The 21,277-nt window shown below is 42.1% G+C and overlaps 1 protein-coding gene across 7 annotated transcripts in view; it reads right to left on the reverse strand.

Moving 5' to 3' along the window:
• The window catches only part of SEPTIN11 (septin 11), a 158,300-nt gene that overhangs the window by 65,445 nt on the left and 71,578 nt on the right, over nt 1–21,277 (reverse strand). For 6 of the 7 annotated variants that reach the window (XM_089526283.1, XM_089526284.1, XM_089526286.1 and 3 more), the window contains exons 5-9: nt 20,401–20,562; nt 16,817–16,913; nt 14,895–15,063; nt 6,142–6,274; nt 4,633–4,820 (exon numbers count right to left, since the gene is read on the reverse strand). In XM_089526283.1, the coding sequence (XP_089382409.1) occupies nt 4,633–4,820; nt 6,142–6,274; nt 14,895–15,063; nt 16,817–16,913; nt 20,401–20,562 (749 nt within the window). Of the gene's footprint in view, nt 1–4,628; nt 4,821–6,141; nt 6,275–14,894; nt 15,064–16,816; nt 16,914–20,400; nt 20,563–21,277 lie in introns of those variants that run through there. The other variant, XM_089526288.1, reaches the window with a different exon arrangement.

Below are 21,277 nucleotides of genomic sequence, written 5' to 3' on the forward strand. Positions count from 1 at the left end.
ATCCAGTCCAACCCCCTGCCATGCAGGAAATCCAAATCAAAGCATCCCTGACAGATGGCCATCCAGCCTCTGTTTAAAGACCTCCAAGGAAGGAGACTCTATCACCCTCCAAGGGAGTGCATTCCACTGTCGAACAGTCCTTACTGTCAGGAAGTTCCTCCTAATGTTCAGGTGGAATCTCTTTTCCTGTAGCTTGCATCCATTGTTCCGGGTCCTGTTCTCTGGAGCAGCAGAAAACAAGCTTGCTCCCTCTTCAACATGACATCCTTTCAAATATTTAAACAGGGCTATCATATCACCTCTTAACCTTCTTTTCTCCAGGCTAAACATCCCCAGCTCCCTAAGTCGTTCCTCATAGGGTTTCCAGACCTTTCACCATTTTTGTCGCTCTCCTTTGGACACGCACATAACCAGCCCCACATGTTAGGGCTTTGGGGAATGTGTCTAAGGGGGGGGGGGATGATCTCAAAGCTAAGCTGCTACTCCTCCCATTTTAGACAGAAATTCAAAAGCATGGGTCAAAATTTGTCACAGATTGTATGTCACTGAAATCCCACTGAAATGAAAAGGAGAGATGAGAGAGAGTTTCATTTCATACTTATACAATTTCCACTCCTTTCAGCGGGTTTTGCACAGTACAGCTTCTAACTGCCTTGCACCAAATCCATAATACCCAAAATTAAAAAAAAAAGGGTTTGCCAAAAAGTCACAGGGGCCTGACATGAAAATAGTCAATAGGGAATGTAAAATAGGCTCAATATTTTTCAGGCTGAAACATTCTCCTCCACTGAAATTTTTATTTGCAGACTTGCCAGAGTCTGGAAGCAGGCCTTCTTGGCGAAGTCAATCATCTTGATCCATGTCAAGAGGAGATACAGTTTTACTAGCAAAAATTTAAAAAAATAATGTTTCTTCCATATCAAAGACAACTTCATCAAAAAATAGTTACTCTTTCAATGAATCCTTCATTAAAAATAAAGCTTACATCTCCCTACTCTACCTTAAAGAAAAACTATCAATATGGTAAATTGGCAATCTTTTTACAAAATGGCAAAATTAACATTATAGCAGATAGGCAGCTATTTTTGTCTGCTGAAGAAAAAGCCACAAAAAGTCTGATGGCAACTTAAAAATGAACACTCATTAAATGAGCTTTCTGGAGCTAGAGCGTCAGCAGATGCATTCTTCTGAACTGTTGCCCTAAATTGGCAGGTATATATATTTCATAAACACATGACAGATTTGCTGGTAACTCTTGCATTTCATACTTTGTGACTGTAGTGTTCACAGCAAAAGGAAGATATGACTTTCCCCCTTGAGTCTGTGGGCTTCATGTGTCTCACAGAGATTCCCATCTGCTCTGCAAAATTTCTTTGGCTCTTATTTCCAACAAGTGTCTGGAGAGAAGAACTGATGCAAATCTGAGAAAGATTCTGGACTGAAATGAGCTGTGGTTTGCAGCCCTGGAAGGTCTTGCATAGAATAAGAGCTCTAGTGATTTGGAAGATTTTGCATGCCTGAAATCTTTTGCCTTTCAACAAATTATTAAGATTTCTATTCAGCTCCTTTGCTTTGCCCCTTAATACTCTTAGTGCTTCCCACTGCTAGAATGCTGCCCACAAGGCCATTCCCAAATTGGAGTTTTGCTAGCCCCTGGGCCACAAAAAAAAACCCCATCTCTGCTTTACAGCTTTTTTGCCCCCCTCTATATAAAGAGGAGCAATGTATCTAACAATGGGGGCTCTTGATGATTAACAACAGCCTGTGCCTTTTCTGAATTGTTAGTCTTTAATGTGTCACACAAATTGTTTTCGGTTACAGAAGGAACCAAGTTTAGACAGTATTTAGGGCTACTAAGGGCTAGTCTACACAGTCAAAATACTTCTCATTCTAGTTGAACAGAATCCAATTTGGCCACATGTGATTTGCAGGGGCTTGGGCTTTTTGTGGGCCCCCTCCAACTTCCCCCCAAATCTCCTTAAACTCCACAGAACAAGGCTTTCTGTTTTTACAGAAAGCATTCTTCCATGTATGGCCGTCTGTTTCCTTCAATGCATTTAGATGGCTGTGCTTTTTTGGCAGCGGGAAGTTGAATAGATATGAATAGTTGTGAATTTTTGCAGGAAAGTGAAGACAATTAACCATCAGTGCACATGTGCGAAAACCTGCATCAATGCACATAATACACGTATGGGTAGACTAGCCCTAAGAAGGCCACAAAGGATATGCTTTAATGGGTCAACTTCCATTGGCAATGTGTTACACACATTTAAAAAAATATATCCAACCACCACTGAAAAAGGTTATCACAAGTATTTTGTGAGTAACTGGTCTCTGAACCGGAACACCAATAAGTATACAAAGGTATCTTGCAAGATCTTTGAAACCAAAGTTGGTAGCATGAGCTTTCATAGACATGAGCCTAATTTCTCAGATGAATTTATCTATGGAGTCTATGAAAGCTCATACTACCAACTTCTATTTTTCAGTTGGTCTCAAAAGTTCTGCAAGATCCCTTTGCATACTGATTTTCCAAACTAACATGGTTATGTCAACAACACCAATAAGTTACAGACAGACATTGCAAGGAAGTGATCCCTGCTCCAAATGATGCTAGTCCAGACAGCCTAGCAGCATCAGCCTGAAAAGCCATTGCACCAAATTGCCAATGGTACCTCTATAATCTGGAAGAAGAAGTACCTCTTTTAATTAGGTGCTGCTTGTCCAATAGCTACCATTATTCAACAAAGTGACATTTGGTATAAAGAAGGTACCTTTCTAGCAACCACATACCATGTTACAGTCTTACAATACGAGACTGCTCCTGCAAGTCACACTAATGCCATTATGTCTTTAGAAAGGTAACATGCGAAGGGTAAATGTGCATACCTAGACATTTACAGTGGACCCTTGTTATACGCTGGGGTTTGGTTCCAAGATCCCCCGTGTATAACAAAATCCGTGTATGCTCAAGTCCCATTAAATATAATGACATAGCAAAATAGTGTCCCTTATAAAAAATGGAAGATCAAGGTAAATTTATCCTTTTTTGGAACATTTTCCAAATCACTTTCCTGCCTACTAGAGCCCTCAAACCACTATTTTTAAAAAATATAATAAAAATAAAGCAATATTTACCCTGAAGGAGACAGATGGATTTATCCTTTGCACTTTACCTTTTTGAGACCCTTGATAGTGAGCTCAATGAGCATCCCAATATGTCCCCCAAAAGGAACTGGGGAAATGGCCAAAGAGCTCAATCAATTGATTAATTTTTTACATGGCAAATACTGTATGCCTCTTTTTCATTCTTGCCAACACCCCAGTCAAGGCAGTGTATCCTGCAGGTACAAATGCCTGCAATATTGTAGGCATGTGTAAAATCATAAGGAAACAGATGCAAGTCTTAACACAGATAGATTTCAGGAATGATGTATAAGAGAAACAATTAAGAAGTCATGCTGTAGACTACTGGACACCTGTTCAGAGCAGAGCCATGAAAACACTGATCTTCTTCTCCAAAGCCAACATCACAGGAATGCTCCTAATGCTTTCTAAAAACCCACAATTAAATACAGAAAAGGTTGTCCAGGGACATTCTATTTTCAAAACTACTGAGAGATCCATGTAGAATATGAGAGGCCCAGACATGTATGGTACTCCCATTGCCAGCAATGGTAGACAGCTAGATTTACTTTCCAAGGTCTCTCCACTTTCACAATCACCAGGGGCAAATATTTTGATCATATTGCACTGATGCCAGAAAGTTAGATTTTTTTCCCTCCCTCAACTGGTGTCACAATACTATAGAAGCACATCCAGAGCAATTATTATTTGGCTAGCATAAAATATGATATTGGCACTAAATAGATAAATTCACAACGTTAACTAGAAGAACTAGAATCTGTAACATCCACTCTTCCAGGTAGTCACATTTGGCACTAAGACAGTCTGTGCTGAAATTATATCCGACTGGCATGAACGTTGTATTAACTGGGATGTCAAATATAGTTAAGGGATTCAGCCATGGGAGACTTGTGTTGCCTTCCTTTCTTGTCTCTCTCCAGCAAAAATTGCCTTCTGCCTCTTAGCTGCAAGTAATCCTGGAGGTTTTCCTAACTCAACAATGGGAACCCTGTAGCACAATTAGAGGGCCTAGTACTGATTCTTTAACTACAGTTAACATAATCCAGCATCTGCACCATGCATCAAGGCTTGGGTTTTGCAGGGAAAAAAAACAGACTTTTAAAACATCACTGAAAAAGACAGTGAGAACTTCATGTAGGTTTTGCTACAAAGTCAGTTCAGGCAGTTCTTGGATATCACACTTTTAGTTTCTGCCTCCCGATTGCCCCTTTTGCTTCTTTGAACAATTTTGTCAGTTTTGCAAAGTATTATTAAGGTACCCTATGTATAAAAAAATAAAATCGAAGTCATATTTCCCATTCCCCCCATCCTTCTTGTCTCCTAGAAAAACATATATATGTTAACTTCAGGCTGGATTTTAAAAGTGGCAGGGGAAGGAAGCCCAGTTTCCAGTCTGACAATGAAAAGAAGCAAATACAGACATGCAACAGAAGACAGAATACTGGAACAGAAGCCCACAGAGCTCAACCTGGGTCAACAGCTTACTTTTTCTTGTCTTTGTCTTTCTTGGTTTGTTGAGAGCCTGCCTGTTGGCCTTGTGACTGTAATAGCTGAGCTGCTGCTTTCTTCTTCTGGAAGTTGTTCAATTCCTCCTCAAGTTCCTTTTTCTTGTCCTCTACCTTCTTCTTTTCTTCTTGGTGAGTCCTCTTTAGGTGGTCAAACTTTTCATGAAGCTGCCCAGACAGAAGGGTGGCAAAGTTCAGCAAGGAAAAGAAAAATCAATTGACAAGAGAAAATTCTAAGGCAAAATTGGAGTAGGGGATTAAAGAAAGAAAGGGGGCACTCATAATTTGAATTGGGAACCCCGTGGCCTATGGAAAGAAGTACTAGACCAGTCAGCAACTAGGACCTTATCTGCACAGTTCAATAAGACTAGCTCAACTCCATTCTGGCATCGTCCTGTTTGGATGACACATGACCACAATCTTGGTTCTGTTGTAAGCAGTCTGGCAACATCCAATAAGTTCAGCATCAGAACTGGTGTATAGCAATGAAATAAAATAACCTACCTCATACTCTGGATCTTAGATCGAGAGCCCTTTCCACATCATGATGGCTGACTGCATGGGTGTCCCACTGCGAATCCCTTGGTGCATCTGCCACTGTCCCCAGTCACTTGCTCTGAAGTCAGAACAAGGTGTCCATCTATGTCACCAATGCTGAGTGCTTTGTTCTGATCTCAGAAACAAGTGATCTGCAGTGGTGGCAGATGGGCCGGACATTTCAGCCCAATGCTCATGCAGACAACCACTGCAATGCGGAACCAAAGGGCCAGCTGATGAGGGGAATTTGCGACAGCTCTGCAGCCAGCCTAGAGTATCCTGGTCAGTGCAGATAAGGCCTAGAATTTCTGTGTGTTTAGGCCCTGTTCTACAACAAAAGCAATGAGTGTGTAAAATCAACCCTTAGGTTGGCAAACTGTTCAAAGAATATGGATTGACCTGGAATAAATACAAAGGGACAATTCACGCTACAGAATTATAGCTCTATTATTCCACTTTAGCTGCAATGGGTCAGTCCTATGGAATCCTAGGACTAGCGGTTTTGGGAGAGGAATTTAGAATTCTCAGCCAGAGTGGCCTAGTGCCTCACCAAACTACTAAGCCCATGATTCTCAGGATGGAATCACAGTAGTTAAAAAGATGTAACGATAGCACTGTAATTGGGTAGTGTTAATTGGTTCTAGCAATCAACCCATCCTTAAGCAACAGAGCATTACCTTCTACCTTACGACTTCAAACCAGAACCCCAGCTATGCCTTCCACCATCCTTCCTCCACCTCCAATTCCAGATTCAGCTTTGGCTGTGCATGATCCTGATTTTGGAACTAGCAGTGTGTACCCAAAATGGCCCAAAGGATGTTGGCAATCAAAATCAAGCTAACAATATGGTTTGTGCTCCCAAATTACTCAAGTGAGGCTCTTCTATGGACCCACTGACCGTCCCAGCCAACCCCTTCAATTGCCACCTTTTTGTTTCTTGGAAGCCACTTACATCTTTTTCTGCTTCTTTGAGCTCAGCTTCCTTCTCCTTCACCCGCATGACAAACATTTGCCTCATTTCTTCCTCCTTCTTCTGGAGCTCACCCAGGAATTCGTTCCTCTTGGCTTCATAGGTCTCTTGAAGACTTGTTATCAAAGGAACCCCCAAAAAGGCAGTGGTGATGGATGGGGGAAAAGAAATCCAAACCTCATTAATATGAGAAATGAATAATTCTTCCACTTATAATAAAGCCAAATTAAAAAACCCAATTAAATTAACTGCTCCTATTAAATCAAATAAGACTGCTCTCAGAAGAAACACTAAACATCTCTTCCTCTGGTATGATTGCAAAGAGACTGGACTCGTCTACTTCCATTTTTAACTAACCATAGTTTGTTGCTTCATCCAAACCAGGGTAAACTGTGATACACTGTATGACAGTTTAGTCAAAAATGTTAAATTCAAACTGTGGCTTATGATACTGACTCCCCCCCCCCTCCACTTAAATCATAGTCAAAACATATGCAAATGCATTTGAGATGAAACAGCAAACTGTGATTTATAACAGTAGATACTTTTAATCTCATTCTCGTGGCCCAGCATGAGAAGGAGTGAAAAAGAAAGTTGGTTCATGCCCATAAAACTAAGTGATGGTTTAGTATTACAGTACAACCTTAAGACTGTTATTTATGAATGACCCTTCAGCAACTCTGTGCACTTGAAGTGTTTCCAAATTTTTGAAACCTATTAATTAAAACATTTTGATTATCTACACTTCATGCTTCCAAACGAGACAGTTCACAGTAGCTGTTTAACATTTATTCCCTGTTGTCACTGTGCAACTTTTCTTTTAACCTATCTATAAGCAATGCCAGTTACCATTTCCAATCCAAGGGACTCTGAAGAACTGTTATCCCTGCCTAAGCAATTAGGCCAGATGGCAAAGTGATTAAGCCAAGTTGCTGAAGCCAATAACTTCAAACTTTGATCTGTTTACATAAGCAATTGGAAGAAAGAATTCCTGTGTAATAAAGGTTCCCCCCCTCTCTGATTGTGCCTTAGATTAAACAAGCATATGAATGGGAGAAATGTCTGAACATCTTAAGGGACTTCATATAAAAAAAGAGAAAAAGCTCCAGAGATTAGAAGACAAACTAATGGGTTTAAAGGACAAAAAAACAGATTCTGCCTAACATTGGGAAGAGCCTCTTGCCCATAACAGCAGCTTGACAATAGAATAGATTGTCTCAAAGGGTGGTGGACTCTTCTCAGGAGTGTTTTAGTTGTGTATTCCTGTATGGCAGGGGTGGGGACTAGATGATTTCTGTGGTACCTTCCATCTATGGTTCTATGATGTGTCATGTCCCCATCTACAAAGAGGTCAATAGCAGCCATTAACTTGCAGATATATATTTTAAAGCAGTGACTTAATCTGAGATTTCTCAAACATGCTTCATTATTTAACTTCAACAGATGCTTCAGTATACTCTGGCTAAGACACTACTGGCTGGCATAACTTTAAGTGTAGGAGGAGATGAAGTGGTAGAGAGACAGTGGCTGTGAATGCTCTAAAACAGCAAAAGCTGCCTACATCAGGTGATATAACCATCCTGTTGGCTATCAAGCTGCTTAGTAACCCACAGGACAGTTTTATCTAATGAAGCCAGCTTTTCCCGCTGTCCCCTCCTCCACTGGTTCCAACACTCCACATGAAAAAGTGACCTACACTTAGACCATAATGCTGGTATAAATCACCAACAGGATTGCAGCCTCTCTCTTGCTTTCTAGCATGCATGTCTTTATCTATTCTATATCCATGGGCTGTAAACAGTCTAATATATAAGGACCACTGTGAGACAGCACTCAGTGTCAGACTTGCCTGAAACATCTGGATTCAAAATTTCTACTCAGCCATATAGCTTACTGGATGCCTTTGGGACAGTGACACTCTTTTCTAATGCAAGCTAAGTTGCAAGAATATAAAGAATCCTAAACTCTAAGAATCCTCCAGACAAAATTGCCAGTGGGTATTTTGGGTTCTGGATTCTGGGAGCTATAATCCAAGGGGGGAAGGAAGGAAGCACCTTTGGAGAAGAGAAGACTGAGAATTATATTTGTTGTTAACTTACTTATGGCAACTCCATGATTGAGGGATCTCCAGCATGATAGCTGTATTTAAATATCTGAAAGGATGTCATGTAGAAGATGGAGTAAGCTTGTTTTCTGCTGCTCCACAGATGGGAACAAGAACCAATAGATTCAAATTACAAGAGATCAAACATAATGCTGTAGCAGCTGTTTGAAAGTGAAATGGACTGCCAGAGAGTGTTATAGTCTCCTTTAGTGGTTTTAAAACAGAGCTTGAATGAACATCTTTCAGGACTGAATGGTGTATACCTGCACAGTAGGGGGTTGGATTAGATTGCCCTTATGACCCAACTGTAAGATTCTATGATGCTATCCTTCCCCAAATTCTGAGACTGTTTATGACTAATTCTGAGAGGTTTGAGCAACTCTCCTGGACCTTAAGGAAATGATCCTTTCTCTCTCTTGCTAACTGGCGAAGACTGGGACCTCCTTCATGGGATGAATCTGCTCTGCTACCATATATACTTCCGTGTGGCCCTTGCAGGAAGAATAGTGAAAACATAAAATAAATAAACAGGTCTCCACTACAATGGCATTTTTCCCAAGGACAGTTGCCACATGGAAACACCAGTTAGCCCCCCTCAGCACTATCTTGCTACAGGGATCTTAAGGAAATGGATGGGAAGCAAACAAAGTCTTGTATCAAAATTCCTCTTTGATAAAAAAGAAGAAGAAGCTCATCATCCCCTTCCCTCTTCAACCAAGTGAGACAAGAAATTTTTCTGTACAGCTTTGCTGATGCTGGCTCAGTTTTTGCTTCAAAATGATGCTTAAAACATTACAAGTAGGTGCTATATTTTCCACAACTGCATGCCAGACTCGCCAAGGAGTTTGCTTAAATTTTCCAGACAGCAACAAAGCATCATGTTTCTGCAGTTGCTCCTTATTTGCCATGTCCGTTGTAAAGGAAATGATTTGCCAGCCTTTCTTATCTGGCTTAGTTTCAGAGTTTATAGAACATGTACTGTATCCTGTCAGAAAGCAACATAAGCCTGTTGAAGAGTCCAGTCTGGTTTGAAAAGATTAAGACCCTGAAGTTCATTTGCACAGAGCAAGATGTGGGGGTGTGAGGAGAGCTATCTGTTTGCACAATGCAACAAGAAGAAAGAATTCTAATCTATGGTTTCTTGAACCTCCTCTCTTCCTCTTTGGAAACTGCCATCTGTTCTGGCAAAAATATCTTAACTTAGGCTCTGTCCTATGCATCTCTATCCCATTCACCATTTTGCACTGCACCCATCCAATAGAGCCTCTTCTGAATTTTTCTGTATGGCAGAGGTGGGAAAACTGCAGTCCATGGGGTACTTATGCCACTGCCATCCATTTCCCCCCAAATATCCAAAATGCTATTTAGGCATCTTCACCACATATCAAGGCCCGGTCTGGGCCAGTTTAGGCTCAGGAGAGGCCTTTTTTGAAACAAAGAGAACAGAAAGTGCTGCTGAAAAGGGCTCCTCATGGACCTAAAATGGCTGTTTTTTTTTTTTTAAATGACCACAAAGTCTCTAGAGAGTGTTTGGGGGCATTTGGGGACAAATGTTACTTTTTGCACATGTGTGGGAGCAGTGGAGAATACAACCCTCCAATGTCTTCTGGGGCTAATGTGCTTTGCCCAGCTTTTTACTATTGGCCAGACCACCATATGGTGACTGCTTGTTATTGCTCAACAAAAATTTGTGTAGTAAAACAATTGTAGGGTTAGACTTACACCAAGAAGATGTGGTGTAGCCAACCTTATCTTCACTATGAAGTTTTGGACAAACTATTATATAAAACCCTAAATTTATAGGGTTGGCTGGTTGTTTATATAATATTGAAATGTTCAAAGCAATCTCTGTATCATTTTAAATGTTTTTACTTGTTGCACATCCTATGGATTGGGAGGTGATAGAGAAATACTTTAAATATATAATAGATAAATTATCTGTATGCATCCAGTATAGGGTTGCCATCCCCGAGGACCTCCAAACCGGGACAAATGTAGGACAATGTTTTAAAATGAAGGACCTTTTTTTAAAAAAATTTCCTGGCCAGGAAATTAAAAAAAAAAAGGTCCTACATTTTAAAACATTGTCCAATGCCTCGCTGGGGCCTGGGAGACAGCGTCTCGCAGGCCCCAGCGAGGCCTTGGAGGACTCTGCAATCGCGGAGCCGCTTGAAAGCTTCGCCAGGGCCTTGGGAGACAGTGTCTCCCAAGCCCCCGGCGAGGCCTTCCAGGGCTCCGCGATCGCCGGCCCAGGCTTCCTCCCAGGCCGGGAAGGAGGCGCAGGCTGGCTCCCATCGCGGCGATCGCCACGATGGGAGCAGTCTCCGCTTCCTCCCCGGCTTAGGAGCAAGCCTGGGCCTGGCTCCCAGGCCGGGAAGGAGGCAGAGGCCAGCTCCCATCGTGGCGATCGCTGCGATGGGAGCAGTCTCCACTTCCTCCCCGGCTTAGGAGCAAGCCTGGGCCTGGCTCCCAGGCCAGGAAGGAGGCAGAGGCCGGCTCCCATCGTGGCGATCGCCGCGATGGGAGCAGTCTCCACTTCCTCCCTGGCTTAGGAGCAAGCCTGGGCCTGGCTCCCATGCCGGGAAGAAGGCGGAGGCTGCTCCTCAACGCGGTGATCGCCGCGGTGGGAAGCGGCCTCCTCCTCCTCCCTGGCCTCGCAGAGGCCTTGGAGGACCCCACGGCCGGAGCTCCGACCACGGAGCCGCCTCCAAGTCCTCGCTGGGGCCCGGGAGGGAGCATCTCCGCAGCTGGAACTCCGACCGGGGAGAGCCCTCCCAGGTCTCAGCAAGGCCTTGGAGCCGCCGCGGGGGTTGAGGTGGCCGCGGTGGGCGGGACCATCCCGGTTTGGGTGCCAAACCGGACTGGGACCGGGACAGCACCGCCCAAACTGGGATTGTCCTGCCCCCCGGCGGGATATGGCAACCCTAATCCAGTACCACCAAGGAGGCTTACATAATGAAACATCAGAAATACATAGTACATTTTAACAATCCAAGAAAATAACATCAGGAGGTCACCTGCATGTCAGCTTTCTCGAGTGCCTTTGGAAGGAGAACAGGCTGCAACTTTAATAGCAGATGTTTTTACACACAGTGGCTCAGCAAGAGGCCTGACCAGTTTTTTTTCCACTGTTTTTCAGGGTTTTTTTGTGTTGAGCATTTGAATCACCTTGGAAAAGTTGAACTAACCTCTAGAGAAGGCCACGAAAGAATTTAAAGTGATAGCTACACAGTGGCCATACTGAGAAAAACAGGCTTTAGATTCCCAGGGCAACTATGACAGACCAAGGCCAGTGTGGGGGTCCATCTTACTGTAGCACATCCAAACAGCAACTGTCAGTACAGAGTCCCCTGCTAAACAACAATGGCTTGAATTCTACATCATCTGCATAGTTACACATGCATCTCCTGGCATGATCTCCCCAAACGTATTTTACCTGGAAGCCACTGGATCAAATAAAGAAGCTCCATTGAGCTAGTGATCAAGATGCAGGAAGATTATGTTTCCAAGCTCTTCCACTAGCCAACAAGGCTGCAAAAATCAGAAGCAGGACCTTCTTACAAGTGCTAGTTGCCGCCTCATTGGCTGGTTGACGGAAAGAGGGCAGAAATTTCATCTTCCAGAATCCCAACTGCCAGCTAAAACAGACCTCTTCCACCCAACCTAGCAGCATTCTGGTAAACCAAGTTTGGAAAGGCATTCATAATCATAACAACAGTGCCACAACCATGACTACTTAGTGTACATCAATACAGATCTGTTATGGATCCGTAATTTGAATGTTAAGCACCCATAACTGCAATACTGAATTGCAGACAATACTACTTAGGGGCACATATGACAGCATATGATAGGAGGCAAACTGCAGATACACTTCTCTTTCTTCCACTCCATTAGTGCAGTGTTGTTTTTGTGAGTCACACAGGAAAACAAAGGTAATGCCTCCAGGAAAAATCTAATGAGATTTTGCATTTCTGCATTTAACATGCAGATGTAGAAAGCATGCCCTATGAGGAGTGGCTTAGCGAGCTGGGTATGTTTAGCCTGGGGAAGAGAAGCTTAAGCGATGACATGATAGCTATGTTTAAATATATGAAAGGATGTCACATTGAGAATGGAGCAAGCTTGTTTTCTGATGCTCCAGAGATTAGGATACAGAGCAATAGATTCAAACTACAGGAAAAGAGATTCTCCCTAAAAAGAACATCCTGATAATAAGAGCTGTTCAACAGCTGCCTCGGAGTGTGGTAAATGTCCTTCTTTGGAGGTTTTAAAACAGAGGCTGTATGTCCATCTCTCGGAAGTGCTTTAATTGTGTCTTCTTGCATGGCAGGGATTGCACTGGATGGGCCTTTGGATCTCTTCCAAATCAGTGATTCTGTGATTGACCCCATGTGTTAAAATGAGAGAAAAGATATGTAAATCTTCTTTATTTGCTACTACTGGCAATGAGAAAAGATCTCTGGATGATATTGATTTGTTTTTCATCTGTCATTTCAAAGGTCCCGTTACTTCAAAGCAATCCTTGCTGATCCATGACACAGGTCTCTAAGTATCCACATTGTCTGTCAAGATTGGTCACTGTTGGCCTAATTTCCAGAATGGAAACAGACACGCCAAGTGTAAGTGTTCATTTATAGCAACAATCCATTTGCTTTCTCAGAAAACAATGTGGATGGCCCTTTCTCCAATTAAAGAATGTAGCAACCCTCATTAAGGGAGATATTTTTAAAACTATGATGTTCCTAAGGAACAGATTAGACATGGGCTGATTCAGCCACAGCTATACGGAACTAGCGCTTGGCTCCAGACCAGGCTTGGCAGACAGTGAAGATAACCTGCTTCAGCCACATGGATGGGAGGAAAAAAACAAGAGAAAGTAGGTGGAAAATGAGAACCCAATAGCATCTGTCACTTTTTAGTGCACAAAACTGATAAAACAACCCAAGCGTAGTTGCAATAGATCAGTCCAAGAAGCCATCATGTTCCGGAAAGCAGCTCCAGAACAATTTAACAAGATGGGACCCAACAATTTTATATGAATACTTGATTCTCCGCTTGTGTAATTCCACAGATTCTTTGTTGTTGTTTTAGCATATTTTGGTGAAAGGGCCCTCTGGTAGTGATGAGGTGGATATATCAAAGCATTTCATACAATTAAGGAAGACTTATAAACTGCTTCTCACACTCCTGCCTGCTGGAGAATAAGAATCATCCATAGCTAACTAGCCAGAGAAGCGTTTGTAAATTAAGGGTTATTTCTCTCTCTTCCAGGCCACCAATATGTCACCAATGGACTATCTAAGGAATGTGTATGTTGGCAGGTTAGCAAAAAAGCAAACCACATTGTGACCTAGTAACTTTTGTACAATCTTTTGCAGTGCTGTCACACAGACACATATATACAACTAATAAAATATTCAGGGCTGTATGCATTCCTTACATCTCCGGAATTGCTAAGCAGGCACAGAATTTGACCTTTGCTGCAGAGTTCATAATCTTACATATCTCAGCTGCCTTTCCCTTAAAGTTGAGTAGATAAATTTGAAAACATATGGACAGTACTTCGCAAGGTCTCAGGCACTACAAGAGGCTAGGAATGGTTTCCATTTATCAACTGAGTTTTACTCTCACATGGATACTATCTGTGTCTAATAACAACTGTACAAAGACTGTTATTGTTATTTTACTCATAGTGGAAGTGCTGATTTTGTGTGTTGATGTTCAAATAACATCACCATTGATGGGCAGTTCCATCTGCTCATTTATTATGGTGGAGTGAGTCTGGAACCTGGACTATTATGACCAATTACCCAAACACCAAGAAAAAGTGTGTCCTAGTAAGACAGAGAAACAGGCATTGATTTAAAAAGAGAAGCCACATTTCTATGAATGCAAAATTCCATCCAAGACAGCAAGTTCTATTGTTTCCTGACACAATCAGGAATTGCACAAAGATTTGCCCAGGCTTGGCAGCACTAAGGAGTAAATGAATGTTAACCAATACTCTTCTTTGGCTTCATAAAGAGCATCCCTGGATCAGAGCTTCATTTTGTTTCACTATGAAGCATGCACACCAATATGTGCGGTCTTAAGCTCTATATAATGCTTTCAATTGTGCAGCAAATTATATGTCATTTATCTAAATGTAATCCTCACAATCACCTTGAAAACTGTAGGTTACAGCAACATAAACTGTAGGTTACAGCAACATGCATACTCTCTAACATTTTATAGATGAAAAGTGGGGCACATGTGGCCAAGCAACATCATAGTGTGGTCAAGATAGCAAAAGCTATTAATGAGGAAAGCCAGAAGAGGCTACAACAGTTTGCTTTCACCTGAGCCTACCGGGAAGGGCAAGATTCTGGCCCCTCCTCTCCTCATTGCTGAGTAAACTCAGTGCAAACTACTTTTGTATTACAAACTCAGTTTTTAGCAACTGAAGTATGGCCAAGGCAAGGGGTGAAATGGGAGGAGGAGAGAGAAACTGGGACATTTTAAAAGCAGCTGGGAAAAGTGGGACAGCAGAGGATTAACTGGGACACAGTCCCTCAGCCATTATGACACTTTACAAGACAGACAGGTATATACTGAACTTTATGGGTTTTTCAAATTATCCTTTCTGTACCTGAATGGTTTGCTGTCTGGGTCCGTGTCTTTGAATCCCATCTCTTCAAGCTTGCAGCGTCGATAGAGCTCATAATGTCGACTGTGAGTTTGCTCCCTTAGATCCTCCATGTTCACTCTTATCAGCATCTCACGCAACTTTACAAAGTCACAGTGGTTTTCATTTTCAACTAGAAAATAATTGGGGGCCATGATACATAAGGGAAGGGTGATGTATCTTCAACAATTTAAATCAAAGATGTGATGGAAATCTATTCAGTTCCTCCCTTCCTCCTCCACCCCTTATCATGTCTGAAAATAAAATATGAATCTTAATTAGTTGCCATAATGTTACCATCACTCCAAGGGATTTTCCTAAGCAATGCACACCCACTGTTTGAGGAATTATTACATAAATGCTATAAGGTAGGCCAGTATTCCTCTTTTATAGTACTGTAAAGGATAGTACACTACTGAAGTTTCATGGCCTATGATGTCAATGAAATTCTGCAGCAACTCCAGCACCTGCCAGAAACATCACCATCATTACCTTCATATTTATTTATATCTCTCCTTTTTCTTAGTTTAGGACTGAAGGCAGCTTACAAGTCAAAATAAACATAGTCAAAAATAAGTAGCATATAAAAGTTAAAAACCTACAGGACTTGCAGGGCAAAGTTTCTCCTTCCTTTAGGAAGGCCAAGAAGATGCAGCTGCCACCTCTAATTTTCAGCAGCATTGTTCTGTTGGCATCAGTAGAAGCAACAAACAGAAACAAAAGGCCTGCAAAAGCAGGCTTGGAGGCTGCATGCAGCCTGCAGACCTTGTGGTGTCCACCCAAGTTTTATAGAGAAAGGGGACTCATTTATTCAGCCTCCATCCCTCAACAATAGATCTCCACTCAATTTGTAATTCACAGTGCTGTGGTTGCTAAAACACTGAGTCCGTAATGCTTTACAGATGGGAAACGCAGGCAGACGGATTGCTTAAGGACACTAAAATAGCTGTGAAGTAGAACTTCAGTTACTTGTCTACTCTTGTGACCCCATAAGCCTACATCTGGGAGCTGTATCTATGTCTGGAGGCTGTAGTAGTCAATACATAAGGGTCATGGTGACACAGCACTCAGTGTTAGACATGGCCTGAAATATCTGGATTCAAAACTCTTGCTCAGCCATAGAGCTCACTGGATGCTCTTGGGACAGCCACTTTCTTCTAATGCAACCTAATTTGCAGGAATATTGTGAGGATAAAGTGTTGACATGAATACAGCAATCTGCCCCAAACAATTTATTTGTTTGTTTCCTTGTTTATTTCTATAGTTCTAAGAATCCTCCAGACAACCTGAGATCTAGTCAGGTATCAAGTACAACAGTTTCTTCTACAGGAAGAGATCTAGTGGGCTCCAAAATTTTAGCTGTTTTCATTTCCTTCAGAGACGGACACTTCTGGAGCATATCTTTGCACATAGAGGTATTTCCTTTCACTGAAATGTATGATTTGTAAGCTTCCTTACATCCACTGGAGCACACATGGAGAGCTATGCCAAAATTATAGGCTAGGGTATAAAGAAGGAAGCCACTACTACTTGCCACTCCAGAGGAACAGAAGTGATAAAAACAACATAGGCAACCAATTTTGACAAAGCAGATGGAGCTTTGAAAGCAGTTTGTGATACACCTGCTGATTAAGGGAGAAAGAGTGCCTCGATGGTGCATGAAAGCTCTTGAGTGTGTCTGGCTCTCTGGATCCCAGCCATCAATCTTAATGCTTCTTGTTTTGTTTTGTTTCCCCCCTCTATCATTGCCTTAAATAAAGTGGTTTTACAGCATGTAGACATCACTTCCATTTGACTACACCGAACACATTCTCCATGCTGGTTAAAACATTAAACAAGCAGATATGTTCATCCCATACCCAACTCCATCCCTACCACTGACATACCCTGAACAACACCCCATGGATATTGCCTGGCTTTGGCCATCTTATTGCCGATCTTCACTTCTTCAGTACTGCCAACAACAGCAAATGGGAGATGGACCTACAATGCAAGAGACAAAGAAAGATTGCGGGTGTTCTCTGTTGTTTTGCCAGACATTTTTCTCTTTAAAAGGGGAGGCAAGGCGAAAGAGTACTGTTTAATGACAACTATGCTGCCTTTTGCTGATGTAAAATTATTCAAGTGTCTTTGGAATACTGCTTAAGTCTTTGAATGAGGGAAATCAATGACAAGATAGGCTTCAGATCAAAACAACATCCTTTCCCAGGAATATATTATAATCATAACATTTTCATTATGCAATCATATTTGCAGACAGTTCATTGTAACACACTATCCGTGGTAGCCCACATGCTTGACATGGGGAGGGATAAGAAGCAGTACAGAATACTGAAGGCATATTCCTACCCACTGAAAGCTTCACTTGGCTTTTCTTCTTCCTTCTGGCAATTCTACAGTCATGGCTCTCACTCTTTCAATGCACCCCCTACCTACTTTTTAAAGTGAAAGCAGAGATTTTTCACAATTCTACATGCCATACTTTCTTTCATGCTCCCCAAGAATTGTGGCACAGTCTGCTTAAAAAACTATCCAGGGGGCTCACTTACATGTAGCATCTATGGCAGAAAATAATTTTTGCACCTTCTGGTTTTTTATAGCCTTTGAACTTTTCTTTTTACTCCACAGCACATACAATTCAATCCCAAATCTCCCCTAGAAACAAATGCCTATACTAGAAATATTGTTGCAAAACACTCTTTCTGCAGTCAGTTCCCACAACCCCCTGATATTCCCCACAAATAAAAGGAGGAGAATATCTCAATGTGCCATAAGAACACATATAAAGTAGTTGGAAGAATATTATTTCTTGGAAGGTTGCATAAGTCTGTCAGAAATGAATTGACTGATGGAGTCAGAAATTACTCAGGGAAAGGAGTGGTCACTGAAGCACATCATGAGTCAGAGAGCTCAGGGCTCACCATTTGCTTCTTCATTGTCCTATGTGGGCACATGCTTGTGAATTTTAAATACTGCAGGTCTGCAGGAAGAATAAGCACTGACATTTTCGAGGGAGTAGGGCAGGCATGAATGGAAGGAAGTCAAGGCTCTACCATTTCCCCACCCAATTTTATTAGCTTTCACTAAAAGAGGAAGGAAAAGGGGACATAATAAAAATAGGCAGGCAATCTGTTTGCATTCCAAGGCCTCCAATCCTACATTAGCCAGCCAGTCAGCCAATGCAACTTCTAGAGGAAAGATTTGTACGCATGCCTTCCAAAAATATCAATATTTATTTGAACAAGTACAACAACAGTATTTACTGGGAAGGGAGCAACATGTATGCACATGCATGTGCAGCACCTGGACACACAGCAATTGAAAAGAGTGAATGCCTTAATTCTCACTCTTTTAAATGATAATCTACTCTGTGGTTTGGAGCAAAGTTGGACATTATAAACAAGCTATAGTTAAAGGCGTAGCTGCACTTCAGAAAAAAAAAACCCAAGTACTGGGAAAAGAAAGCAGACCTGCAGTTTTGAATCACAGTTTGTCCATTCTGAAGCATAGTTTGGCTGATGAACTAGTGCACTTCAAACTGTGGCTTAATGTAATGACTGAAGCAGAGTATGGAAATTTGGGATGTGAGAGCTACAGTCACTGCACAGACGCTGTCCATGTTGGCTAGTGATGTTTGCGGGTTATAGTAAAAAAAAAAAAAAAAGGAAAAAAAAAGAACATTTCCAAACTCTGGTCTGAACAAGTTTATTTCAGATACAAACACTGAGATCTGTATGTCGCAAATCAGCTGTTTTATTTGCTTTAGGGCCACTTCAAGAAGATAATTTCAAGTAGCCATCATTGTCCTCCATGTCACAACTGATGGCCATAGCTTCTGTTTGCCAATTTTTGCCTCTAAATTTGCACTGAGCAGGGTGGAAGACATACTTCAATGGTCAGGATCTGACTCAATGTTACTGAGCATTTTCAAGTCCTTGCTCAGGTTTTAACTGTACAACTCTTTCACACAGATACATGCATGCAGAGGCCTGGTAAAAAAAGAACACTCCATTTCCTCTTGTATATCCTATACTTCAAGCCAAAACCTCAAAACCACTTTGGAGCTTTTGGAATTTACCAGTAAACAGTAGTTGAGCCTCTGCCTAAAAAAGAAATGCCTAGCCCAGCCTACTTAGCCATAAAAGATGCACTTGGGATTCTTCCCCATCCAGGATATTATATATTCAGAAACAGAGCCAGAGCCAAGAGGAAGCTAGGTCTGTGTTTCTGTCTCCCGGGAGCCATCCAGGTGGTGTTTTTATCATACTGTGTGCAGTTCTGAAGGGCTGGTTCACATTTTGGGGTAATACTGGAGGCCATGCTGAGTTCTGGGAGCTGCGCCAATAACTGGGCAGTTGGGTGGAGAGAGACTGTCAGTTACAGGCCAGGAGACAGCTGCGGTTATGACATTTCTGTGGCAAACACTACTGACAATAATATGTCCCCTGCCAAATCCTTGAGAGCACCAACACTGGTTCATCTTTTTGTCCACACTATGATAATGACTAACTTAGAACCTAATTCAAGGCCACCTAATTCAAGTTAGTCATCTTTTCAAACATCTGAGCTATTCTCTCTCTCACAGGCAACATGGCTGATGAGCCAGGACAGAAACATATTTCCCTTTTTTTCAATGCAGTGGCAAAAATGGCAGTTCTAATGCCTGCCAATGAACAAACCTGCACCAGATGGTCAAACACTCCCAGTTTTCTCACTCCAATTGGAAAGGAGGAGGTGTTTTTCAAACCACACATCAAATGTGCAGGCATATGGTAATGTGTGGTAAAATGATCATCTGTATGGGTTCATTGGGAGCATCATGCCCTGCCTTCAATATCTAGGCATATCCTCTGAGTCTGAAGCGGCATCTGAGAGCCCAGGGAACATGCCAGGACTGCAGCCACTCCAGAAGCCCTTGGAGGTGAGTCTGCAGCCAGTTCTGGGACCAACTTCCCAACAGGAATTTAAGGAATTAAGCAGGAATCAGACTGCTAATAGGGAGCACGAGTGGGCCAGAAATATCCAAACACCTGCCTTGGTCCAGTATGATTAACAACCATCCATCGTGTGTGGGAGATTTTTGCCTTGTATCTTGATAGATTGCCTAGAACTGGACTACTCTTTCAGATTTTCCTTTTGAACCAGCTGCACTGGACCGAATGCTGCCTTGTGATGAACCTGGATTGGATTATATGGCCACTGCTTTTGCTACAAATGACTTGGTGCAATAAGCTCCCTTTCTCTCACTCTCAGTGCTTGAAATGCTGTAACTCTGGCAGTATTATGTCTTCAAGATACCACTGATGCTGTGGTTTGTTCCTGCTATAGTCAGACTGAGGACACTATTGGTTTCTGAAGCAGAATTTCAGAAACATTGACTTTATATGCATTAAGGTGTATTCTGTTAACAAAGCAACATAGTACAGCCTCTCTCTTTAGAGAGTGGAAACCTAAGGTAAATAAGACTTACACTCATAGTAGCATTGATTTCTGCCACTGTCTCTTCATCCGTTGGGAACTGATAGATCTGCACGCCATTGCTGACCAGCTCACTCATGATTTTGCTCTTGAATTTATGCAGCTCGTTTTTCGCAATGGTATCAGCTTTGGCTATTATGGGTATAATGTTCACCTGCAATGTAAAGAGAGTGTTGTCATCATGCTGCATTAGTAGCTAGCTCATGATGGGATAGGAGAACGTTATCCAAGGGCAAATAGGAGAGACATGGGAATTTGGCCTAAGTCTGAAAAAAACTGGATATAGTTTCTCAGGTAAAAAAAAAGTGATTTTTTAAATTTGCATTTTTTCCACTTGCGGGTCCTGTGCCCCTAACCCAGGGGTAGGCAACCTGCGGCCCACGGGCCGGATGCGGCCCAGCAAGGCCTTGGGACCGGCCTCAGCCTGGTCCTGCCGCCGATTGCCGCCGGGGCCTTTGGCATCTCGCGTGAGGGGCATGGTGGGGCAATTGTCTATAGAAGCCTCAGAAACATGCATTTATCTTAACATTTTTTAAAAAATCAGCAAATTTTTTCCTGTGTCCTCCATTTTTATTTAAAAAGGGCCCTCCATTTGAAAATTTTGTCCTACATTTGTCCCGGTTTATTTATTTATTTAATTTAAAAAAAAAATTAATTAATTAATTATTTTTTGGCTTCGGCCCCCCCCAGTTGTCTGAGGGGCAGCAACCCAGCCCCCGGCTCAAAAGGGTTGCCTACTTCTGCCCTAACCCAAATGAATGTGGAGGGCCCACTGTATTTATCATCATCATCATCATCATCATCATCTTCTTCTTCTTCTTCTTCCTCCTCCTCCTCTTCTTCTTCTTCTTCTTCTCTCTCTCTCTCTC

The sequence above is a fragment of the Sceloporus occidentalis genome, unplaced genomic scaffold (genome assembly GCF_023333645.1).
Source record: "Sceloporus occidentalis isolate IW3139 unplaced genomic scaffold, rSceOcc1.0.p SCAF_5, whole genome shotgun sequence".
Lineage (NCBI taxonomy): Eukaryota > Metazoa > Chordata > Lepidosauria > Squamata > Phrynosomatidae > Sceloporus > Sceloporus occidentalis.